Source organism: Hyaena hyaena, unplaced genomic scaffold (genome assembly GCF_003009895.1).
Source record: "Hyaena hyaena isolate Hyena2069 unplaced genomic scaffold, ASM300989v1 scaffold_6, whole genome shotgun sequence".
NCBI lineage: Eukaryota > Metazoa > Chordata > Mammalia > Carnivora > Hyaenidae > Hyaena > Hyaena hyaena.
In genome coordinates, this window is record NW_024080638.1 from 5,299,855 (window position 1) to 5,327,246 (window position 27,392).

Sequence of the window (27,392 nt, forward strand, 5' to 3'; positions counted from 1 at the left end):
GACTCATTACGTAGACTGGTTAACCAGACACTGTGAAGAAATACCTTCTCCTCTGTGGACCAGCAACTCCCTGACCCGGATACAATTTCCCAGAAAGCCTCATAAACTCAGAGATGGCTGCTAAGGGAGCTGGGCAGCCCATGGTACTGGCAGAAGCTTACTGAAGGGCAGGGCGGGCATGCCCGGCATCCTTTAAGGAGAGGTGGTGTGCTCCACACACAGGAAAGGTTCAATGGGACTTTTAGGTTCCATTTAAGAAGGGACAGGACTAGAGACCAGACACCAGAGTGGTGAAGATCTGTACGATCCTGAGCCCATTTTGTACCTTCCCCTTACTCCTATTACTTCCTGTCCCTCAGTTGAGATCAGACATAAACAGTAAGACACGAGAGGTCTAGGTGCTTGTTTCAGGGATGGCAGGAAAGCACAAAGGCTGGGGAGACACTGTAACAGTCTAAAGAAAATCAAAGGCAGAAAACCTGGAGTGAGAGAGGAGGTGGACAAATGAAAAGTAATCTGGGTCCCTGTGGACTATGGAAGGGAGAGAGAAAAGCACAAATGCAATGCAAGTGTGAAATAGTTAAATCACAGGTTTTAAAAACTTAATGGAAAGAAAAACACAACTTCTTTCCAAACACACCCTACTTCTGACCACCCATAAGGCTAGGCTTCTTTGCTGTGACCCTCTCCCTCGTGGAGGTGAGTAGAAGAACTTGATATCACAGAACCTTGGAACTTGGAAGCTAGGATATTGCCAAGACTCTCCCTCCTTCAAAGGCAATTCTTGACATCTGTACAGATGCAAACGTCTGATCCCAGACCCAGAGACAGAACATAAAACCTTGAAAAAGGAAAACTCTGGTCTTTTAATGACAGTTTACAAAAAAAGAGAATTAATAGAGGTCAAAGGCCATTTTGCTGACAGCGGAGTTCTCGTTTAATTGTTTTTACTTCTACAAGCAAAGAGAGAAGAGGCCAAATTAAACGAACTTCTCCCTTCGCAACAAAACCATTTTCGGACATTCCTCAGTCAGGGAGCACTGAAATCTTATTAACGGAGCTAATGTTTAGGTACTCAGCTTTTCAGCAACTATAGAAACGAGCATAGTCTAAATGAGAACCAACTATTAACACAGAGCCATAATGTCTCTTGCTGAATACAAGGTCTCAACATCATAGTCTTCTCACTACTTGGCAACTACGCAGGGAAGAGGGCTAAAGATTCCACTCCAAATGTCACCCGGACACTCTGTCCTTCCTTCTTCACCCTCCTGATGAGAGAGGGCTGCTTATAGTTCATAGGGTGCTAAGCTCACCTCTCTGGGGATTGCAAGGTCAGATTTTCAGCCTCCGGAAGGTCTAGCACAGAAATGAAGCAAGGAGGTTAATAAGCACTGAACGAGGACTTCATGGCAGACATGTTGTTCTCATTCTTCAACACAGGGTAGGATCAGTCTTCCTATTTCCCAGATGAGGAATCTATAGTTGATTTCAATTGACTTGTCAAGCTACCACTCAAACTGGAGTGTGTGTTTAAATCGAGGTATACCATTGCATTCCCAGACCCAGAAATTCATCTGGCATGATACAAAAGGTGTCATCTATCTATCTGTCTGTCTATCTATCTATCTATCTATGTGGAAATAATGTGTTGAACTATCTGACTCAAAGATATTTTCTCCCCAGACCATGTCACACATAAATACAGACAGAGCAGCCATTACGTTAAGCACAAGTTTGCCAAAGTAGCATTTGCCACTATTCCAAGTCACTCCTAGGGCCAAACTGGAAAGGTTCATCCCGAGAGAAGTGAAAATCAGCACCAACTTGTCATCACACACACACACACACACACACACACACACACACTCTACAAGTCTCTAAGTCCAAGTTTTGCAAAAGTAGTGATAATAGGTGTCCTTAAATATATTTTAAATTAAGTATACCCATTTTTAGCTTTAGCTAAACAAGCCCATATAATAAGCAGACAAGACCAGCAAGAAACTGCAGAATATGCCCAAGGAACCACTGCCCATTTTGGATGGGACACAGTAAGTGAAGGGGAATTAGGAGACATAAGTCTCAAGTACAGGCTTCCATATGATTCTGTGACTATTTTGCAGGATGGAGAGGAAAGGGGAAGATGCTGTAGGTGGAGAGAGTAGCTACGAAGTTCAGTTGGGTGCCTGCTATACTCCTCCACAGGAAGGCCAGCTGTTACTAAATTGTATTAATGAGATGTATCCAAACTTAACCATAACAAGCCCTTTATCTTTGGCAGGAGATGAAGGACTAAAAGAAGTTTCCCTATTACTTTTTTCTATTGTTCCTGCCCACAGAAAATGCCATCATCTCAAAAGTTACCTCTTCCCAGGGGAAAGCAAGTTCCACACCCAAGAACTTACAAACCCCTGGCCCTTGATGGATTCCAATCATGTTTCCCTTTGTTCTCTTATGCAGGTATCTCCCTGGCTTTTCAACTGTTTTATCACTGTTTTTATAATGTCTTTCATAAATGAGTTTCTACCAAACTTTAAGAACAATCTTATTTGTGAGAATAACTCATGGTTTCCATTTTATGAGCAGGGCACACTCACTATCTCTATTTTTACAAAGAAGAACATTCAGGTTCAGAGACCTCAAGAAACCTCTCTCGACAATTCAGCTAACAAATGGTGCCATGGGGATCGTAATGCCTCCAGAGGCCCTCACTCTGAGCCACAAAGCTACACTGCCATAGGGAAAAACACATGGGATAGAAATGTGTCAAAATGGTGGTAGTCAAATTCAGGATGAATTTTGTATTCTGACTCAAATATTTCCATATATTTGGATGGGATTTACTTTGAAAATCAGAAATAAATTAGTGATTAGTAAATAAATATCCCATGCAATCTCTGTGATTCAGCTCCATGAGGTTTAGATTGCCCAGTCCTTTGCTCTGCAAAACATCCTTCATTATTACACAGAGATCCTGTACTTGCCCATGGGCTCTCCCTTTCCCTTCCTTGCAACTGACATAGAGCAGTCTCCTAATGAGGCAGATGTCCTTTTAAGCTCCTCAGGTTTCTCTAGAGAATGTTAATTACCACCCTCCACCCCCCCAACCCCCCACAACTCATCAAAAACTAAATAAAACAAAAAATTCCACTGACTTCAACGTATACTTAATTAGGGGAAACAAGTGTCCAGATGTTATCAAGAAATATAGTCTGGGGGAAAAAAAACTTTATAGAGGGCCATGAGATAATATGCACAAGGAACCACATAGCTCATTCTTCTCCATGAGCTAAAAGGTTCTTAATGGCATCTGGGGAAAAATCTAGAATACTTTTGGCTGTATGTTCATTTTCAATAACATAATGACTTCATAGTTGGAAGATAAAACAAATTCACTTCAAAATATAATCCAAGGGATGGAAAACAAAAGGTAAACCTTTGGGTGCAAGGCAGTAAGTTTTAAAGAGACTAAGAAATACCGTGCTACGTTTCATTCTAAATTGAGTGGACCAATAGATTGGAAAGTCCAGGCCCACAGAAAGGCTTTCGCTGAGCTGCACTTTGGCAGCAGGCCACCAGCCTTCCTGGAGGAATGTTCTAAGAAATGATCCAGGGGACACGGCTCTGCATGTGAATACTAAGTTGTCCCATGCAGCAACATAGCCAATGTGTCCAAATGAAGACCCACAGGAGAAATGTCTCTTTGGGCTCAGCACTCAGAGGAGCTGTTTCTCCACATTTTCCCTTATGGCCACCAAATCATGAATCTTTTTCTCTTTTGTTTTTTGGGTTTTTTTTAATGTTTATTTTTGAAAGAGAGAGAGAGAGTGCGAGCAGGGGAGGGGTAGAGGGAAAAGCAGACACAGAATCTGAAGCAGGCTGCAGGAGCTGAGCTGTCCGCACAGAGCCTGATGCGGGGCTCAAACTCACAAACCATGAGATCACGACCTAAGCTAAAGTCGATGCTTAACCGACCAAGCCACCCAGGCGCCCCAAATCATGAATCTTTTTGTGCTTATGTCTGCATTAGCTGCTGGAATGCATGTCCTTACCTGACTCCATGCCACTTTCTGGTCTGTATTCTTCCCTTTCTCTTGCTTATTTTTAGTTCAACTTTGTCCTCTGAACTGTACGCATCTTTTAAGCTGCCTTAAATTCTTTTTCTTTTCTACAAAGTGGAAACAAACACAGGCACACACTTTGCACACGTCTGTGAGACTGTTTACAGAATCCTGCTATTGGAACATAAAAACCACCCGGCATGAATGGAACCAGCATGTCTCCTCGAGACCGAAAAGGAGAAAAATGAATTTTCGTTTCTCTTTTAAACAGCAAGGTCCAAACGCGCCTCAGGTCTGTCACCCCACGGACCTGTCAGATTACACCCTGACCCCAACAGAGCTGCTGGCTTATCTGCAGGGTCGCGGTTACACCGTGACCACATGTTTCCGTGCCACTGTGCTCAGGACGTGCATGGTGGGGGCGTAAGACTTCTAGCCCTCCTAGAGGTAGGTGAACAAAGGCAATTGTCAGGGTAGAAGTGTGACATTTCAAAACCAAACAGAGAGGAAGAAGTGCACGTGAAGGAATGCGGCAAGAGGCAAGAAAACCAGTTAAGACTAACGTCTCAGGAGCCAGAGGAAAAGAAAAATTCAAGATAGAAGTGTTTATGGACACATTCTTTAAGGAAAGGCAAATAGTTCTGGTGCAAATACTTTTTTTTTTAATGTAGACTTAAATACATAATGTCCTTTAGTCTTTCATTCTATAACACTGATTCCTTTAAAAAAAATTTTTTTAATGTTTATTTTTTTGAGAGAGAAACAGAGTACACGCAGGGGAGAGGCAGAGAGAAAGGGAGACACAGAATCTGAAGCAGGCTCCAGGCTCTGAGTTATTAGGACAGCACAGAGCCCAAAATGGGGCTCGAACTCATAGACTGTGAGATTATGACCTGAGCCGAAGTGGGACGCTAAACCAACTGAGCCACCCAGGCTCCCCAAGGCTGATTCCTTTGTGCTTTTCAAAAGTCCATTTTTCTTCTGACTATAATCATATTAAAACACACGGCACATCCTTGGTGGATACACTCCCTAAGTGACCCCAGTGAGTCACCCTCCTATAGTGCCCTCCCCCGTGTGTGGGAAGAGCCTGTACCTTGCTTCTAACAAACAGAATATGGCAATAGTTATAGACGTTGATTAGGTTCTATTGCATGGCAAAGGTGAAGGGATTTTCCAGATGTGATTAAACTGACTTTAAGTTGATCAAAAAGGAGATTATCCTGGGTCAGTTGGACCTAATCAGGTAAGCTCTTTTAAAAAGGAATCTAGAGGCCAGAGAGACTAGAATAGAAGCAGCAGAGACTCACTCTCTCTTCCTTGCTGACTTTAAAGAAGCAAGTGGCTGTGAAAACTACAAACAGAAAGAAACGAGTGCTGCCAGCCAAGGGCTTTTGCAAGCAGATCCTCCCCTAGTCTAGCCTTGCCAGGAGAACAGGGCTCGGCCAACATGCTGATTTCAGCCTGGTGGGACCCTGCGCATAGAACCCACTAAAGCGTGCCTGGAATTCTGACCTGCAGAAACGAAGATAATAAGTGGGTGTTTTACCACCAAGCTTGTGGCAATCTGTTACACAGATTCTGGCAAATCCAACATCTAAAGATGGTCAATTTGGGGGGTTCCTGGGTGGCTCAGTAGGTTAGGCGTCTGACTCTTGGTTTCGGCTCAGGTCATGATCTCACGGTTCGTGTGTTTGAGCCCCACTTTGGGCTCCATGCCGACAGCAAAGAGCCTAGGTGGGATTTTCTCTCTCTCTGCCCCTCCCCTGCTCTCTTTCAAAATAAATAAACTTAAAACTTTTTTTAAAAAAAGATGGTTTGCATAGGAATTGTTTATAGTATTAACTAAACCAAAAAAAAGTAGAATGGAGACTTCAGACTCATTTTTCCTCGAGATTTTCTAGATATGTATCACTTATATTCCTTTTTGTGGCCTTAATGCTCGTTTCTTAAAATAAGCATTATTTTATTTTAATATAGTGATGCTTTTAAAATAAGCTTCCAGACTCTTAACTGTTCACATCATCCTTAGCCAACCTCTCCCACATTAAATGTTTCAGATACTTAAGCTGCTGCTGCCATGTCCATGATGCTTGGCTGGAGGACCACCACGTGATGTCCTTGTGTGGAGTCAGTGCTCACCTGCCTGGAGAAACCTGCCACTGGTAAGGCCTGGAAATGTTTAGCCTGGCCAGCCGGTGACCTCCACACTTTTCTAGTCAGCCAGCAGAGAATCAAGCTACATTTTTAGATTGTTACAGTGAGTCAGCACATTCAGGTCAGTGCCTTCAAGCCTGGGGCCGGAAGACCATTTCTTCTCCCTCACCTGCCCCGGGGACCTGAAAATGACCACACCAGCATGGAACCAGAGAGCTTCCTACAGACCCAAAAGGAACAGCCTTGGGTTTTACTTCCATTTTAACACGGAAATCAGAACGCAGCCTTCCACCAGGCTACCCGGCGGAGACTCAGTTCCATAAATACCATGTTCTCTCTGTTCTGTGCAAAATTATACCCCGATGAGGTATTTCCATGCCACCGTGCCCAAAAAGCAGCTAGGCAGCAGTGGCCCTAGCATGGGTGAAAGGGTTAGGCATGTGAACATTTTTTCTGGTGATCAGAAACTGAACTTAAAAATTCTTGTATTGTATATTTTTTGTGTGTGGTGAATACAAGTTTTTGGTATGCAGTTCAAAGGCCAAGCATTTTGTCTTGTGGATTTATTTCTGGCAACAAAGCATAGGCGATGTTCTTTCAAACTGTTGTGATTCTTATGCACTAATTAAAACCACTTTTACATTGAGGTGTACTGGCCACAGAAATGGCAAATTTTCATTGCTTACAAAAATTAAAGAATACCAGTCACTTTTCCTTTCTTCCACCCCCTTTTTTTCCCTTTCTTTTTTCATTTTTAACTTTTGGTATATTAAAAGGTAGCAACATAGCAAGTATGGAGTGCTAGTTCTGGACAAGTCCTGAGTGAAGGTGTAGGCCCAGCAAATAATGAGTTATCTTCAGCAGTTCCCATAATCTTGAGACTCAGTTTTATCACCTCTAAAATGGGAATAGTAATATTTTCACTGTCAAACCTATGAGGCATATATATATAATGTCAGGAGAATCTAAAGAGATTATATAGGTTGAAAAAGACACGTTAGTTCATCTAAACCAAATGTTATAAGAATGTAAGGTGCTTCTTCATTTTAATAATTGGCGCTCTCATAAACTGGCAGAGACAGACATTAAATTTAAAAAATGAGTAGTTTGAGGCACCTGGGTAGCTCAGTAGGTTAAGCATCTGACTTCAGTTCGGGTCATGACCTCATAGCTCGCGAGTTCGCGCCCCTCGTTGGGCTCTGACAGCTGGGAGTCTAGGGCCTGCTTTGGATTTTGTGTCTCCCCCTCCCCACCTCCGCCCCTTCCTGCTCACGCACTGTCTCTCCCTATATATAAAATAAATAAATAAATAAATAAATAAATAAATCATTTTAAAAAATGAGTGGTTACTTTATTCCTAACAAAAGTTAAAATATTTGAGTGAATTTCAGTTAGGGTCAGAAAAAAACAGTTAACATTTAGTCAGTGCTTCATTAGCATTTGTTAATGTGAGGCACTGCGCTAAGAGCACTAACATATTTTCTCATTTTGTTCTCACATGAATTAAGACCTATTATTATCTCCATTTTATAGATGAGGAATATGGAGTTTCCGGAAATTGAGCAGTAAGCGGTAAACCTAGGACACAAAAGCAAGCAGTCTCATCCAGAGCCCACAGTTAACCGCTCAACTGTTTCAAATACATCTTCCAATATATTCTTTGGCCAAGAACAGCAGCAGGGAGATGTGGTCTGAGCAGTTCTTTGTTGTTATGAAGCAGAGACTGCCCCTGACAAGCTGGGAGGTCTGGCGTGGGGGCATGTCCACAGGAGAGTGCCACAGAAGGACGCTTAAAGAGGGGCACCTGGGTGGCTCAGTCAGTTAAGCGTCCAACTTCGGCTCAGGTCATGATCTCACAGTTCATGGGTTCAAGCCCCGCGTCAGGCTCTGTGCTGACAGCCAGCTCAGAGCCTGGAGACTGCTTCAGATTCTGTGTTTCCCTCTCTCTCTGACCCTCCCCTGCTCACACACACTCTCTCTCTCTCAGAAATAAGTTAAAGAAAAAACATTAAAAAAATTAAAAAGAAAAAAAAAGAAGGATGCTTAAAGATAAGCCACATCGCTGGCATACCATTTAAGCAGCCTACAGTGGAAAGGACGCTCCCTGGAGTTGTGAACTGAAAAAGTCCTGTAAGATTTGGTGCTGACCTGCAGCCAGCTACCAAACCATACCAAGACCGCCAGGGCTGCAAAGGTCCAGGAGCTGCAACACAGACCGCTGCTGCTTGATGGAGACTAGATGGAGAATAGCCCTATGCAAAGGGGAAGGAAATGAGGCAGCTAGAACTAAGAAATAAATAAAAACAGGAACTAGGGAACAAGAGGAGGCAATACCCAGAAGAAAACAAAGCTAAAGTGAAACCCGAAAACAGAAACACAGTAGGGCCCTGGTTCCCAAACTGTGCCCCCAAGGCACCTTAGGGTTCCACAGTTAATTTAAAAAGAGCGCTGCCGGATATTTTAAGTTTAAGAGAATCAGTGACGTTCAACATCTGTCAGACCATGTGAAAACTGCCAGCTCGAAGTAGTTCACAGTTTCAACATTAGATGGCATTAAATTCCTTTCTGTGACGTGCTTTTGCAATATTGTCTGCTATAATAAAAATCAAATCTCACCTAAAACTCACTTTGAAACAGGAAATGAGGATGACAGTATTTGATCTGAGTCTGACTTCTAAGAAGTTGTACAGTGCCCCAAAGGCACACAGAGCCCTCAGCAGTTGCTCTTAGGAATCAGATAAAAATGATCTTTCTTTCCACTTAGTTTGTTGTTGCTGTTTCACAAAATGGCTGCTAGTTTATTAGGAAGCAGGCGTTTCATTAAGTTGACTTAACTGCTTCATAAATTAAACTCTTATGTATTTATTCGGCACAGAACAAATGGAAATAAGACACTGACAAATTACGGGAACCTCTGCATTGGGAAGACAGAAAAGTGGGGGATCTCAGAATTGAGCTCTTTTCAGAGACTTTCAGGATCCCTTGAGATGAAGGCTGCACCCAGTCCAAGGAAAACCTGTCCTACTGAATCCTGGATGCATAATAGGTCCTGATCCTTCTGGTCTTCCTCTTCTGTTCACAAGATAATGAATGAAGATGCACCACAATGAGAATCAATCCAGGGACTTTCAGTTTCGACATAGCAGTATGACCATTCTACACAAGCACCAAACTACGTTTTTTATAATAGCATCTACCAAGTACTTACATTCTTGGCATCTTATATAATCATCTTACTCTTCTGAGGCTTTTCTGTTTCTGCCCTACCTCTTGTTACACAGACAAGGAAACAAAAGCCTGGGGCAACTGAATACATGGCCCAAGGTGACAATGCTATGGGGTAGGGCTAGGGTTAGAATCCAGGCAGTTGGCACTTCGAGGTAACACTATTAACCCCGTGCTATACTGTTTAGTTGTTAGGCCTTTCGGTTCTAAAGAGATAAATACACACTAGACCTTTACATGGAACAAAGTGCCTTAAAGCAGTACAGATATTTAGCTATTAAATGCATTCCTATTTTTGTTTATTCTTAGTTTCTCAATCCTAGAAAAGCACCCATCTCTTTTCTTTCTTTTTTAAAAAATTTTTAAAATGTTTATTCATTTTTGAGAGATGGAGCATGAGTGGGGGGCCAGGAGGGCAGAGAGAGATGGACGACAGAATCCGAAGCAGGCTCCAAGCTCTGAGCGTCAACACAGAGCCCAACGTGGGGCTCAGACCCATGAACCACAAGATCATGACCTGACCCGAAGTTGGATGCTTAACCGACTGAACCACCCAGTAGCCCCACACCCATCTCTTTTCGAGGCTTGCTAATGTCTGTCCTTGTGAATAAAAATAATATAAATATAAGTGGTTATAGTATGGCACCATTAAGAGGGGGAAAAAAACCATCCAAATCCTAGCATGAATGTAACAAAATATTCTCATTCCTTTGTATAAGAGTGTAAACTGGTACACATTTCATGGAGAACATTATCAAGATTCATAAAGTCTAAGTGGGGAGAGTAAAGATTCACATTAGATAATATTTATCTCAATGTTATTTATCACAGCAAAGAGAGAAAGAGAGAGAGAGAAAACCTAAATGCCCCCGATCTATCATTTTGGATATCCGAAGTCTGTGCAGATAACTCATGTTTTCATACAGATGACCCACAGACACATGAAAAGATGTTCAACATTATTAATCATCAGGGAGATGCAGATCAAAACCTCAGTGAGATATTATCACCTTAAACCTGTCAGAATGACTAAAATAAAAGTCACAAAAAGTAACAAGTTTTGGCAAAGATGTGGAGGAAAAGAAACCCTCATGTGCTGGAGGAAATGCAAATTGGTGCAGCCACTGTGGAAAACAGTCTGGAGGCTCCTCAAAGAATTAAAAATACAACTACTATATAATCCACTAATTCCATTATTGGGTATTTATCCAAGGAATACACTAATTTGAAAAGATATATGCACCCCTATGTTTAGTGCAGCATTATTTACAATAGCCAAAATTACAGAAACAACTCAAGTGTCCATTGAGAGATGAATGGATAAAGATTTTGTGGTATGTATACACGTGTGCACGCACATACACACACACAAACACACACACACATACGCGCATGCAAAAGAATATTACACAGCCATAAAAAAAAAATGAATCTTGCCATTTGCAATAACATGGATGGAACTAGAGGGTATAATGCTAAGTGAAATAAGAAAGACAAATATCATATGATTTTACTCATATTTGAAATTTATATTTCAAATATAAATATTTGTATAAAATTTGTCATATTTAAAAAACAATGAAAAAGGAAAAAATTTGTCATATTTAAAAAACAAAACAATGAAAAAGGAAAAAAGGACACAGGAAAACAAACTCTTAAATACTGAGAATGGTGGCTACCAGAGGGGTGACTGGTGGGGGATGGGTGAATTACATAAAGGAGATTAAGATAATATACTTATCTTGGGGTGTCTGGGTGGCTCAGTCAGGTAAGCATCCAACTTTTTTTTTCCTTAAATAGTTAACTGTCAAGTTGGTTTACATATAACACCCAGTGCTCATCCCAACAAGAAGCATCCAACTTTTGATAACGGCTGAGGTCAAGGTCATATGGTTCATGAGATCAAGCCCCAAGCAGGCTCTGCACTGAGAGTGTGGAGCCTGCTTGGGATTCTCTCTTTCCTTCACTCTCTGTCCCTCCCCCTCTCCCACTCATGCATGCACTTGCTCTCGCTCTCAAAATAAATAAGCTTTAAAAATGCACTTATCTTGATGAGTGCTGAGCAATGAATAGTTGAGTCACTACATTGTACACCTAAAATAGAACACTGTATGTTAATTATACTTCAATAACAAGAAAACTCAATTTCAAAGATAATGTAATGGCATTAACAAGCACAGGATATTTTATTAAGTCGTGCAACAAAACTGTATGTACTGTATAATCTTAATGGAAAAGTATTCGTTCTAACAAAGGACTGGAAAGAAACTGCTTTTTCATTTTAATACTTTGGTGTTTTTTTTTTTTCAAATAGTTTAGAAGTCTAAATTTTCTTAATTTTAATGTTTTAATTTTCTTATCTTCCCTTCTTTTCCTCACAAAGAATATGTATGACTTCGGTAACCAAGAAATAATTTGTAAATATTAAATGTAAATGTAGTCCTACAATACCTCATTCCTACATGATCACCTAGACTGTAATGCTCAAAATACTTTTACAGAAGACTTTCCTGATTATACTACTGATAGGATTCTTTCCCTTCTCTCAAATTTTAGATAGCTCTATCTGTACTTTTTTTGGGGTATTTTTGTTACCTCCTGCCTTTTACAATAATCGTCTGTATACACATGGCATCTTTCCTACCAGACTGTAGGTTTCAGGACGCTATGGCCCTATTTGCTTCGTAACTGTATCTGTCATCAGCCTTACTCCCGTCCTCATAGTCGGGTCATACTGGTAAGTGAGTAGGGATTATACATTTCGGTATTCGTTACGCCAACACACAAAAGGCAATATAGGTCACTTGAGCTGAAGTTGTTTGTAAGTAACTGCAGTGTTCTCTATAGCACTGAGGGAAAATAACTAGATCCAGTGAGTGGCACCCTAGAAAATAGTTCCATCCTAGACTGTGGCTAAATATCTGTAATACTCCATATTTATCCAAACAGTCTGGTCTCTAGAAAGACCAGAGTGTTCCGTGATCCAAAATGCTTGAGCAGAGGCTGAAAGACCATGCATCCTTCTGGCTTTCGAAGAGAGTGTGAATACCATGATCCTTGTAAGACTCATTACACACCAAGTTTCTAAGATTTTACATTCATTGGCTGAATGAATAATTAAGGGGTGCATAGATGGATGAATGCACAAACTAATGGGCTGAATCCCCATACAGTGCCCTCAGCTCCATTTCTATGGGCAGACCGTGGGAAAATGCCACTAGTGATAATATGTGCCTCTAAAAGTGGCTAAATGGATCCAAGGAATGACCATGCTGGGGAAACAGTACAAAAAAATTACAGCCAGTCACAGGTGGAACTTTCATGAATGCAGAATAGGTAAAGCATAAGAGCTTCATGTTCGCTCAAACAGGTGCCAGACAACATTCTAAGCACTTAACATACCTCATTTATTCTCAAAATGACCTCCCCATTTGAGGATAGAGTGATAAGTAATGTTCTCCCCAATCACAGGTAAAGCATAGAAGCTCTGAGAGGCCAACTATATTGCCCAAGGTCCAAGTTTATATGTCAGCTGGAACTGGGGTTTGTAACTCATATACATATCGATCCAAATCCCATGCTCTTGATGCCATACTGTCTCCAGAATAAAATGAAGGAACGGCGGGGGGGGGGGGGGGGGGGGGAGATTTTTCCTTATGTTGCCCAGGAACGACTAAGTGATTGATTTGTCCTTCTCTGTAAAGGTCTCCATGAAGACACACACAACTGCATCAGGTTAAGCACCACGCCCCCCACCAAAAACACCAAACAAGGTTGCCTTATCTCCTCTTTTGGGGGGATAAAAAGTTTTTCCTGGAATAGAAAGTTACATGCCTACCTGAGAAAATCTTCAACATGCCATGATTTCTCTGGGGACTTTGATAATAAGTCATTAAAATGGATTTTCAGTCATTAGATGAAAGGTGACAGATTTTCCTTGGGTGATAACAATTGGCGTGGCTGTTTCAAGCCTTTTGAGAATAAAGTCTATTTAGTGCAAACCTATCAATCTTCTTTATAGGAAGCTTTTCAAGACCCAAGGTGCTTATCTTAGTAATACCGTTTTCTCCCTGACTCCAACTTCCTTTACCTTTCTCTCATTCTCTCTCACCCCAAAGCAAGGGTACAAACACACAAGTGTGGGGGCAATCACCAGTCCTAACTCACTGTGTAGGTGCTGCCTATAACGCGTCTATTTTAGCAGGAAAGGTGAAAAATAGATTCTAGAGATGAGCAAGGACAGGTTTGATGTCAGGTCTATGTGACTGAACTACGGATGCCCGGATGCCACCACAGAGATTCTGCTTCAGTAGGTCCGAGCTGGGGCCCAGCAATCAGCCTGGTGAACGGCATCCCCCTTGATTCACATGCGGGTGGCCCCTGGACCACACGTAGAGAAATACCGACACAGTGAAGCCCTTCATGGTACAGATGAAGAAACTGTCATAAAGGTTAAGCGGACTCCCCAAAGTAAGTGGCGAATTGGAAGTCAGAATAGTTAATGCCCTTGCAACTGCACGACATCACATTTCTTGCTGAGCATTCCAAACTGTTTTTTGGGTCACTGCTCTATAAGCAGCAGCTGCAAAAACATTCGTAACTTACATTTATGGGACAGACTCTATAAAAAGAGCTTTCACAATCATTATCACATATGATCTTCACAAAAATATATTATCCACATTTGCCAGATGAGGGAGTTGACATTCAGAGAGATTAAGATTCTTGCTTGAAATTTTTATATTGTGTATATTTGGGGCAAATCAGTAGGATTTAATGAGTTGTGATGACTAGAGTAAGCTCTCAAATGTTAATTATTATTTTTTTTTAAGGAACCAAACCATAAATATTGACTCAGGAAAAGTTAAAATTGGTAGAAAACCTGATTAAAAATAAACTTAAAGCTGAACTCTAATAACACTTATTATGAATTAATGCCTCCAAATCAATTTTTTTAAATGTTTTTACTTATTTCTGAGAGAAAGAGAGAGAGAGAGCATGAGCAGGGGAGAGTCAGAGAGAGAGGGAGACGCAGAATCTGAAACAAGCTCCAGGCTCTGAGCTAGCTGTCAGCACAGAGCCTGATGCGGGGCTCGAACCCACGAACCGTGAGATTATGACCTGAGCCGAAGTCGGATGCTTAACCGACAGAGCCACCTAGGCACCCCCAAATCAAATATTTTTGATAAAATTTAGCTATAAAGTAAGGCCATGGTAAAAATCAATGTGAGAGGAACAATGAAAACTCACAATGGCAGACATTTGTCACAATCTGAGATGTTAAAAAAAAAAACTGAAAAATTGGTTAAGCGTCCGATTTTCGCTTAGGTCATGATCTCGCAGTTCGTGGGTTCGAGCCCCGCGTCGGGCTCTGTGCTGACTGCCAGCTCAGAGCCTGGAGCCTGTTTCAGTCTGTGACTCCCTCTCTCTCTGACCCTCCCCTGCTCACGCTGTCTCTCTCTCTCTCTCCTAGAAATAAATAAAACATTTTAAAAAAATGTTAAAAAAAAACTGAAAAATTAAGTCATTTTACAATCTATACAAACATATTTGATTCTCATGAAAATGTCAGTTACATTAAATCTGAAAAAAAATGTAGCAAGCTAGAAATGTCTTAACTATGATATACATTACATCGTTGAAAGATTTAAAAGGGTAGTAATATATACTCCAGAAAATACCTTCTTAACAAAAGTTAAATGTTCCTCTAATTCTGATTTAAATATCTATATTTATAAAGACAGTACAAAAATTTTCTTGATGTCTATATAAAGCAATGGGTTAAAATATCTGGTAACCTCAACAAGTTACCGAGTAATATAGCTACATACAACACTATTATTAAAGCTGTAAGCCTGATTGCTGAGGGACAACACATTGGATAAGTAACGTATTGTAATGTAGATCACTTATGACATAATGTATTATAGAAAATCTACATATAAATGAATGTATTTTAAAAATTTTTTTTAATGTTTGCTTATTTTTGAGAGACAGGGAGACAGGGTGTGAGGAGGGGAGGGGCAGAGAGAGAGGGAAACAGGCCCTGGGAAGCAGGCTCCAGGCTCCGAGCTGTCACCACAGAGTCCAAAGTGGGGCTAGAACCCACAAACCGTGAGATCATGATGGGAGCCTAAGCCATATACTTAACCGACTGAGACACCCAGGTGCCCTAAATGAATGTATTTTCTAATTCTAACTTTTTCTGTTCCTGATTCTAATGACTTTTAAATTTACGTAGCCATTAGCAACAAAGCTCTTGCCTGAAAAATGACATAACCAAATCAGACTGGACTACAATGTTAAGAAATTCCATTAAAAGGGGTGCCTGGGTGGCTCAGCTGGTTAAGCATTCGACTTCGGCTCAGGTCATGATCTCACGGTCTATGGGATCGAGCCCCGTGTCAGGCTCTGGGCTGACAACTTAGAGTCTGGAGCCTGCTTCGGATTCTGTGTCTCCCTCTCTCTCTGTCCCTCCCCCATTTGCACTCTGTCCTGTTTCTCTCAAAAAAATAAACATTAAAAATATTAAAAAAAAAAAAAAAGAAAAGAAACTCCATTGAAGAATTATAGCAGTCTTAATCATCTTTGCCCAGCAATGTAATAACCTACACTACTGTTAGATGTACCACCCCGATCTACTTCCCACAGCATCCTCTTGCATTTTAAATAAACTGTTGTTATGTATCGGTACTTGCAAATATGCTAGACTATATGCATGGTGCCTTGAAAATCATGTCTTTTTATGAAAACATCGTCGCTTGCCCCCTACCCCCACCAAGATGTTACCATTTGCCAAATTAAATAAAGCCAGTGTTTCCAATCTCTACAAGTTCTGTGTATTTGATCATTACATATGTACTTCGCAGGATGTCCAAAATAAAGCTGTTTTTGTTCAGACACTCACTGATTCCAGCTCCTCAATTTATAACCTTGCTTCTCCTTTGGGGTGGTGGCAGGCGGGGGGAGGGGAGGATGCAGGGTGGGGGGCTATATACAAAGGAACATTCCAGGGCACCACGTGCTCAGCAAGGTTAGCAAAGCAAATCCCTCCAGCATAACATGGTGAATCACTCACTGGCTGCCGCGAAAGCTTGTCAACTTTTCACTTCATCAGTTTCCTGGGCAGGTCCTCCAAGGCTGGGCTCCTAAGTGTATCTTCCCTCTCCCAAAAGAAAGGAAAATAACTCGAGCGAATGAATTCACGCCTGTCGCATGAAGAGAAGCTTTTTGAAGTGCAGAAATACCCATTTAGAATGAACTCATGGAAAACCCTACTTAAAATGCAGCGTCCTTTGTGTCAACAGAGGTCTGCCTGGGCAGGATGAATAGGTGAAGCCATGAATTTCCAGTCTCCCGATGCCAGATTAAATCCCACTTCTTCAAAAAGACCCTGTTATTGCTGTGTCACCCTATTAGAACTTCTTATTTGCTTTGGATGATCACAATGATTCCTCTATTGGCGGAGGAGACTGGCCAAGGTTTAAGTAAAGCCATGACCGCACTCAGTCTAGACACTATCATCTTCACTAAAATACATGAATAAAAAGTAGCTTCTCAGAGGCATAAGGCTGTAATTTAGACCTCAAAGGAAAAAATATCAAAGGTACAAACACAAGGAAAAAAAACCCTTTGTTTACATGGAAAAACAAACTTCGTTAAAATACTTTTTTCAAAGAACATAAATGAAACATACGTAAAAGGAGAGAATAATTCAGTTCTGAACTAAATGTATATACCACATTGCCGTTCATAAGCATACATAAATTCTGAGAAACAAACATAAGATTCTATAAACCAGATATGTCCATTTCTAGACAACTCAAAACTCAAAAAATACTAAATAAGTGAAACCTTTTGTACACTTAAACTGATCTCCAGGATAATATGGAAACCTGTGAGACAAAAAGAAAAATATATGCAGAGAGAGTTGACAGGCATCTAAAATGCTTTACTTCCCACCCAATGCTGGTGAGTGCTGGGGTTGCTGGGTAAAAGATGTGATGCCCAGTTCAATTCCAATTTCAGATAAACAATGAGTACTTTTGTTAGTATGTCCCATACAATTATTTTTATTTGCTAAATTTGGCAATTCCCATGCATACATGTGTGTTTATTATAAGTGGTAGGTGTCAACATTTCCTGACAATAACCTTTCAGGTCCTGAAACATACATGTCACTACGGAGTCCTTCTTACATCCCACAGGATATTAATTTGCAAATGTAGAAATTCATCCCTTTCCTGACAGGCAATAAGTCAAACTCATTTCCTTTACAATCCAATTTGATGTGAAGCTGCTCACTGTGGTCAATTAAAAAAAAAATGTACCAGTGCAAAATGTAGGCAAAAAATTATAAGCACAATATTGTTTTAAAATTATGCAAGCTTTCCTTCCCACCACTAGGAGATCTGCACACCTAACAGAGGTTACTGTCATATCTCAGTGACATATTAATTGTAATAAATAAGAAAGTGACTGAAAATTTAATTCAACAGAGTACCAACATATCTAATAGAAATTATTTCTTTGCCTGGGTTCACATGGCAAATTGCTACACATCATCTAAGATGGATTTCCTAATCACCATCATGAAGTCTTTCCTGACATTGCCCAATCAGAAGACAGCATTCCCATAGCACGTTGCTTATTTTATTTATAATACTTTATTGTATTTATTTAAATTATCATGATCTACTAAAATGAAACCTCCTTGAGAACAGGGTCCATATTTTCACTGATCTTTGCATCCCTACTCCTTAACAGAGGACCCATTAGACATTCAATACATGTTTGCTGACAAAATAAACTATTATTAACAAGCTCACTCTGGAACCTGGCCTAAAAAAATGTCTTTGACAGGCAGGATGTGGAACTGCCTTATTATAACTACCTTATTATAAATGCTCCTTTGAATGAGACTCATTATTAAATTACACTGAATTTTAAGGTATATAGGTACATTTCTATTGTTACCGAGGAACTGGTAAAATTCTACCTGGAATAAAAGGTATTTTCACTTATTCATTCAACAAATATCTAAAGTTTGCTAAATTCTAGGCCCTGTTCTGGGTGCTGGCAATATAGTCATGCCATCATGGATGGTCCATAATGATACTCCAAAGAGACTGGTGAAGTAGCTATAAGAGATTAGGAAAGGAGCTAAATATCCTTTGTTCTTTTCTTCCCAGGCAAACAGTGATGGTGGCCACTGAAGGAATCATAGCTCGTCACTCTGTAAAGCTGGGGAACAGCAATAAGATGTCATGACCCCATCCGTTGGCCATTCTTCCATTTATGCCAGACATGGTCCTTCACTGTGGACCAAAAGCAAACAAAACGGTGCCCTAAAGGGTGACTAGGCTGCCAGCTGCGTCCTAAGCACAGCAGGGCCATCTGAAGAACGGATGACCCTTTCTGAAAGATATTGAAAAAGTGGCCTATTCCATTTAAAAATTCATTTTAATGGTTATTTAATTAAATGTCATTTAATAGTCTTCAGAGAGTTACCTGGTCAAACCTGCCGTTACTTATGATGCTAACAGGATTTTCAATACACAGGGCTGAGGCTCCAGAAGGAAGGCAGAGGCAATTCTGCAGCACAGATGTATCTTTGGAAAAGCAAAGGCCACTCCTAGTAAAAGGTATAACCTGTTACTAGAGCCAGCAGCTGCTAAAACACAGTATGACTTTTACACCATGTCATAAAAAGGAAACACTAGCTCAACCACCAAATTCACTATAGTTTCCATGCTGGTAGGTGGGTATGACGGAAAGAAAGAGACAAAGGGGGAGGGTGCACGTGTAGACAAGACCTAATAGGAATGATGATATTTGCTACCACTCAGTCAGTGTTTTACACTAGCCAGACCCCGAGTCAGCTCATCAGGTGCTCACAATCACTTGATAAAGGTCCTACAATCCTCCTTTTATTAACTCTGACACGGAGAGGTTAAATCATCAATTCCTGGTTATGAAACTATTAAAGAGGAGTCGGAATGTGAATTCTAAACTCTGGCCCATCTTCTTCCAAGTCTAAGCTGTCAAACCCTAAGCAACAGCGATTCCCAGTGGTCACCACACACCGTTCAAGGAATCTTTGCATCTCTGAAGATCCTTAATGAGAAGGACAAAAGTCTGTGCAGCATTCATACGGGGACTTAGAGGAGCCTCGAGTAGACAAAGTCTGAATCAGACCTAAAATAAGAGCGAGCTTCATGTCCGGGCTGCTCTGTCTACACCTCAAAAAGAACTCTGTTAAGTTAATGTGGTATTTTTGTTTTTTGTTTCTGTTTAAAAGTTTCTTTGGGGTAAAAATATTTGAATGGAGTTGGGCGACAAAAGGGTATAAAGAACTGGTATTTGAAGGTTGTTTTCACTTTTGCCCAGAGCCCAGGACTTGGGGCCTGGGCAGCACTGTGGGGCTTCTGTAGGGCGTCTCTCCTGACCACACCCACGGTGCCAAGCCAGCCCCAGGGCTGACCAGACAATCAGGGCTCTCATGAATATTCTCTTAGGTTCTTCCTCAAAGAGGTCTCAGCAGGGATGCCACAGGGACCTGAGGAGACTTGGGGCAGCTCTGGTTCCCCTTCAGAGCAACAGGATGTGCGGCTGGTCACCAGTGGCCAGGGAATAAGAGTCCCTTGTATCCACTCCTTTCCTCTAGCAACAGGACCAACTGGGAAGCCTTCTCTTCCTGTCACAGAGAGCTCTACTGGAGAGTAAAGCAGAAACAATTCATTTGAGATAATTCTCTATGCACGTGGCACTCCTCTAAATAGAGCATATACATTTAAAGGTAATTATTAAAGAAGCTGATGTGAACAAAAATCATAATCCCTTGCTATGATTTCAATTCTATTTCTGTGTTTTCTACTAGAAAACTGTATGTGGCTGATCCACAATAGTTATATCCTTACTGTTTTATTTATAGACAAATAAATAAAACTGCAAATAATCTTCGAAATCAAATTGGCCAACTTCATCCAACAGATGAAGGTACAGAGAAATTAATGCACAGAGAAGGTAACTTGCCCAGAATTACCCAGATGGCCTAATGGCAGAGTCAGGAGTAGATCCAGAGACCTCCACCTCAATGAACATAATGAACATTAAGTGGGAATACTCACACGTGCACGCACACACACATACACACACAAACACACACACACTCTCTCTGCAGGTAAAAACAAAAAAAGCAAAAAAACAAAAAAACAAAACAAAGAAAACCCAAACAAAAAACTTGAAAAAACCAAGATAAGTGAAAAAATCAATGCAATTGCTATTATTAAGAAAGCTGACGGGATGCTAATATGGGTAAAAACTACATACTATGCAAGTTATTCAGTTTCTAGTGACTTTGTCAAAGTTTCATTAGAGAGGTTACCAGGTGGTTATTAAGAGGTCAAATTCAAGGGGACCCTTTCTGTGAGTGCCAGGTATCTTTACAGCCTCAATGTTAACACCTGCCCTGCTAGCCACACAAATACATGCTGATGTTCACAAGGAAAAAAATGATGGAAAATGTGGATGGGACTGAACAAGACAGAAGCAGAGGCAATAAGAATAGAATCTTTCTGGAAGTTAGCAAACCTGGATCTTGGTTTGGGCCACCATATAACTCAGATCTAAATTTCTCAATTAGCTTGGGAGCCTCAGTCTCTTTCTTTGTAAGATTAGGGAGTTGGATAGCGTAAGGTTCGTTTTCTTTTGTGTTTTACCATTTGTAATTCACAAAGACTCTTTCAGCTCTAAAATTCTAAATCCGGACAGATTCTTGCTTTAAAAATACACACACACACACACACACACACACAGAAGTTCTTTAAAGTGAATCGGATCCAGTGTTGAAATCTGCATTTAAAAAACAGCCAAAAGAAAATGCAGAAAGAATATACATTCTTAAAAGTAGAACCCAGAAGGAGAGTGACCCCACATCTTGCACTGAGCAGACTTGGTTTAGGCCTGTTGCCCCTGTGTCCCAATCAGTTAGTGCCTGTTCTCACTACCAAAAGCATCTCAGTTTGGAAAATAATATATGGTTATGCCTGTAAGGAACTGGTGTTCTTTATCTTGGGGAATCTCACCATCTCTGATCACCTACAGGCAGAAGCCTAAATGCCTCAGTATGTTATGAAGGCTTTGACTCTCCAGTCCAAACTCTATCTCATACCCACCGTATGTTAATCATACCTAACTACTTGAGTTCAAGGTGAGGAGCTTTGCTCCCGCTATTGCTCAGCTTCTCCTCCACCCCCATCCTACAGAATGGCAAGCTCCTCCACAGGCATCAGGACCTCAGCTTGGTATTGCCTCCTCCAGGAGGTCACCTGGGATCACTCTGCCCAGACCTCTCCTAGTACATGGCCCCAAATGTTTCGCAGCTTTTTAGGTCCTATACTCCATCCTAAACTCTGTAAAGTTGGAGTTTACCTTATTTGTCTTTTCATTCCTTACTACATCATTAGCGCTAAGATTTGGTGCATTAAATTGAGAAGTACATAAAGATTTGCTAACAGGATATTAGCTAAGTTATCTTCCATCAGAGTGGACAAAAAACAATGTTAAACTCCTCTGACCACCACCATTATTACCACCAGGAACAGCCTCTTATATGATGTGTGGAGAGCCAGCTTCCTGTGGTGGTAGGTCATGGTCAACAACAACCTTACAGCTCAGTTCCACTTCTGCCACTTAAAAAATGAATGCTCTTGAAGAAGTTATTTGCCCCATCTTAACTCAGTTCCCTCAGTATAAAACGGGGGAAATACTAAAAGGTGAGATTCTAAAAGGTGGATGAAGAGTGGTGCATGTATTGACCCTGGCACAGTGGACACAGGTAGTGAGCAGTAATTTGGCTTCAGTAGTGATCATTTCCAGCCAGAACAGATCAAACTACGAAAACCAGGGCTCCTTCTTCTTCCCCAAAGAGATAAGCCTCACCTGGATTGATATATATTTATATTTGGTCCTTTACTCTGCCCCGGGACGAAGATGAAAAACCTCCACATGATAACCACGACTCTCCTTCCAAATCCCGGTTCTCTGCTTTTCTAATTATCCCCCCACACAAGTGTCCACACAAGGAATACAGCAAGAAAGGCAAGGACTTAGAACTCAAGATAGACTGTGGTCAAATAAGGTAGAACTTCTTGGCTGCCAGTCTGATTCAACTGTGAAACACACTCGAAAGGAATTCTTGGTAAAATGTCAAGTAGGGAGAATTCAAGGCTGGGGAAGGATTACATGACTTCTTGCTGGGACCATGAATCCTCAAGTTGCAACACCTTGAGCAAAACACTCCTTCAAACAGAAGCAGTTACTGACACTCCCAACACCAAGCAGTGGAAAGGAGCTAATGAAATGACAGGCATGAGCATCATTAGTGGAAGCAAAAGGAGGAAAGGAATGTTCCGTTAAAGCTTTCTTCTCCCCAGGAAAGAAGACACGAGCAGCTAGGAATAACAGTGGCAACAAACTGGATCACAATGTTTCAATTAAGTCACACAGTGTTGCTGGAAAGTTAGAACAAAATACAGCATATACTGGTAGTTGTTTTTATTATAGAGAAGCAGGATTGTATGAAGGTAAGTACACACACACACACACACACACACACACACACACACACACACAGGCCCTGGAACCAGAGTGCCTGAAATGTATTCTAGCTCCTATCCTTAACTAGCTTTGTGACCTTGGGCAAATTACCTAACCTCTCTGTACCTCAGCTTTTACCTCTGGAATATATCAGAAACTTATGCTTACTTGTACTTACAGTCTGTAGGACTTTTTGTTTGTTTGTTTGTTTGTTTTTACAAATACTAATTCCTAAGGTAGACTAGTTCTGGATACATGATTAATGGTACATAAGTATTTGACAAATAAAAACATTAAGATCAAATACTCATTCAAAATATATACAATCTTGCTTAAAAACTGCTACTGGTATTGCTGTGATAACTCTTAAAGATGTCTTTATTTTATGTTGACTCCTAAGGGTCTGACTTACTGACCAACACATCCTTTTGTTGACCATGGAAACTGAACAGGTCTGAAACCCAGAGGTCATTCTGATGGGGTGAAATGGAAACTGAAGGTTTTTAACACAGTTCATTAAATCTTAATCATTCCCACAGTAAATGCAGGTAAAATAAACATATTTTTTATTGAGCAGTCACTTCCCAGGCTGCGGGATTTGATTTGAAGGCACAGGACAGGATCATAGCCAGGACTGGCTTCTGCCACACAGTTGAATACAGTGCGCATTAACTTAGTGAATTCACTATGGCTTTCTTGGTCCTCAGTTCTGAAGGTTTGACAACCTGGCTTTGTACCACATTCATTCATTCAACAGTTCCTTAATAAGCACCTATTTTGTGCCAGAGACCAGGACAGGTAATGTGGAGGAAACGGACAACACACACTACAACGCCATCACAAAACTGACAATCTGGCAGAAAAGGCAGACGTTAAAAACGAAATGTGCACCCACAAAGCCTGATGTCAAAAAGCTAATTCACAAAGAGAAGAGCTTCAAAGAAGACTACATCGGTTTCTGGAGGACTAAACCATGTCTTCCATGTAAATAGTTATGACTACACAGGATTCAAGCAGAAGAATACATTGTATGAATGGTATCAGGTGTCACCTTGACAAACACCCGACTGTTTAGGATTGTGAATTCCCTATTCTAAGCTTGGCAACCACCTATCTCCTACAGCCCACCCACTCGCCCATTCTTGCTGCTTTTCTCAAAAGGGCTACAGCCATATATATATTTAATTTCCTCTTCCTGTATTAAAATCACATACACATCTTGCTTCACCAAATTTCTTCAGCTATCATCCTGACTGGGGTTTTCCATGTTCTAAAGTTTCTTCCATCACTCACCTACAGAAATTACACTATCTATTTCAGAGGTAGTTACACATACTCAACCTCTGTAAAAGCTACTAGTTTAAACCTCAGAGGGCAACATTATTTCTATTATTTTCAGGTTTGGGGTTGGCAGGGTGGGGCAGCAGGAGCACTTAGGGCAGATCTACACTGAAATCGTTGCCCCATAAACCCTCAAAATAATTCTCATTTAACCTGTAAAATAATCCAATGAAGCATAAAAGTTAATTCTATATGAATCATTAATGCGTACTATATACCACAATGGGCAAGGCATTATACAAAGGGCAAAATTAAAACAAGACTTGGCAGGTTCATAGTCCAAGTTCAGCAGTCATTTTTTTACTGTTGGTTCTGTGAACTATAAGCAGCACTTGAGATAATAATAGAAAAAGTGCAGCCACATGAAAAGTTCCAACCAACATGCAGAACAACAGTAAAGAAACAAATATTTGAGTCAAGACAGAAGTGAAATAGCTCATGTTATTCAATTTCACACATAAACAACATCCACGATAAACTAAAACAGACAGGGGTTTAGTTGTGTCAGCAATATCACGGTTCTGTTTTTGTTCTTACAGGTCTACTTACCGAAGGGTCACAAGCAGGATACTCAGATATGATCTCCTTGGTGTGTTCACTTTCACCAAAATAGATGGGACTCATGCAGCAACCAGAATGCTAGTTTATTTAGCCATAATTAGGGCTCTCTTTCCAGTGACTAAAATTAATAGAACTCCCAGAGTTTCAGAGAAGCCACACAATCGCAGGTTACATTCATTCAACACTGCTTTACAAACTGAAGCAAGGAGCATTAGAGGAACTTTCCACTGAATTTCCAAGGGAAAAGGTGAAATGCTGAAGATTTTAAAAAAAGATTTTTAAATTGTGATCATACTTAGCCTGAATGTATTCTATGGAGAAAATGTAATTCAATAGGGTAATTATTTAAACAAATTCTCACTGGGTCAACTTTTAAAACAGGTACTCTAAGCTTAAAAAGAAATGTTCTGAGGGGCGCCTGGGTAATTCAGTTGGTTAAGCCTCCGACTTGAGCTCAGGTCATGACCTCATGGTTCGTGGGTTCAAGCCCCATGTCAGGCTCTGTGCTGACAGCTCAGAGTCTGGAGCCTGCTTTGGATTCTGTGCCCTGCCCCCCTCACTTTGCCCCTCTCGCACTTGTGCTCACACACTCTCTCTCAAAAATAAATAAACATTTAAAAAAAGAAAGAAAAGAAATTTACTATGCCTGTCCTCTTCTTGGGTACAATGCCAGGGGTCAGTGCCTGGCCTAGAAGTTATTAGGTGCTCAGAAGTATTTTCTGAGTACAGAAATGAATAAATACATTCCTCTGATCATTACCATGAGTTTACATCTAAGAAAAACAATAAAGGCAAAAGTTATCTGAGTGTATATAAAATATAGCTCTTCACCTTGAAATATGAATTAATTTCCACCATTAAAAACAAAATCAGTGAATAAAACATAAGTTTTTATAAAGATGGTCACAGAATGCTATTAATTCCAATCCATTTTTTTCAGCAAACCTATACAAAACCTTGATATGTTTACCTCCATGTATGTAGCAACAACTACAGAATGTGAAAGATAATTTATTTAGAGACAGTCTCAAAAAAATTAAAAAATAGATTTTACATGACTACACATAAAAGCATTTTCTACTATCTGAAAACCTGTAATTAAAAGACCACAAGGCAAAAGTTGCATAATTTGGGCTGTATGGAAACCTACCGAAAGCTGGTATTTTCAGTATTTGATAGTCATGACCTCTTTCACATCATCATCATTTAGAGCACATTACTAAGACATTTCCCTAAAACCAGTTCTGTAATTGTAGAAAGACTTGTGTGCTGACTTCACCACAGATATGTTATAAAGTGCCTCATCCCCTGGTAATTCTTGAATACACACACACACACACACACACACACACACACCCCTGGCGAATGCTCATTTGCTGTCTACCATTATGCTAAATTAATGTGGCTTATATTAAGACACTGAAAATCTGGAAAGTAAGTTTAACAGTCAAGACAAAACTTACCAAGCACAATGACCACAGTCTTCAGAAGACTCATCATGGTATCCCGATTCCGCCGGGGTCCAGAACTATGCCGTGACATTCTCATAGTCCTCTGGCGAACATAGCCAAAGATATGAGCATAGAGAACCACCATGACGACAAAGGTCACCAAGTTGAAAATGGCCCAGAAGACTAAGTAAGAGTCACTGTAGAGGGGTGCCATGTTGGAACAATTTTCAATATCACAGATGCAGTTCCAGCCTACACTGGGTATAGCGCCCATAACGATGGCCATCGTCCAGATGACCACGATCACCACCACTACCCGCCGGTTGCTCATCCGTGTGTGGAGCTGCATACGGAAAACTGTAATGTGCCTCTCAATTGCAATAGCCAGTAAGTTGGCCACGGACGCTGTCAGGCTGGTGTCAATGAGGCCCTGGCGGAGGAGCCACGTGCTGACAGTCAGTCTCCGAGTATTGGGTCCTGTGTTGAACATTAGGTAGAAGTAAGCCAACCCAGCAAAGAAGTCTGCAGCAGCCAGATTAGCCATTAAGTAATAAATAGGAAAATGGAAGCGGCGGTTGACATATATTGCTACCATGACCAGTAGGTTGGCCAACATGATGAAGATACAAACGGTGATTCCAAGTCCCATCACCAGCTTGCTGACTGTGTTCCATTCTGTGGCAAGATACTTTCCACTCCGGTTATAAAAAAAGGCAATGGACTCATTATAGAAGCACTGTGGTTCATTCATGGCTGTGAACTAAAAGAGAAGGGAAGAAAAGATGAAAAAGAAAGAAAGAAACCACAGATCCAAATTTAAGGACGTACAGTACGGTAAATGTGGCCAAACAACAACAACAACAACAAAGAACTTGAAAATCTGACCCTGCATCACATTCTGTTATTATGTTGAAACCCCAAGGCTTTTCACTGTATTACTGTCCTCAAGATTAAAGGCAGTTGGAGTTAAATAAATGACAAGGTCTGTGCTTGGTGG

At 40.7% G+C, this 27,392-nt stretch overlaps 1 protein-coding gene across 6 annotated transcripts in view; it reads right to left on the minus strand.

The window, feature by feature from the left end:
* Positions 1 to 27,392, minus strand: part of LPAR1 (lysophosphatidic acid receptor 1) — a 135,748-nt gene that overhangs the window by 30,251 nt on the left and 78,105 nt on the right. For all 6 annotated transcript variants that reach the window (XM_039240967.1, XM_039240959.1, XM_039240937.1 and 3 more), the window contains one exon: positions 26,408 to 27,155. In XM_039240967.1, coding sequence (XP_039096898.1) covers positions 26,408 to 27,155 — 748 coding nt within the window. The remainder of the gene's footprint in view (positions 1 to 26,407; positions 27,156 to 27,392) is intronic.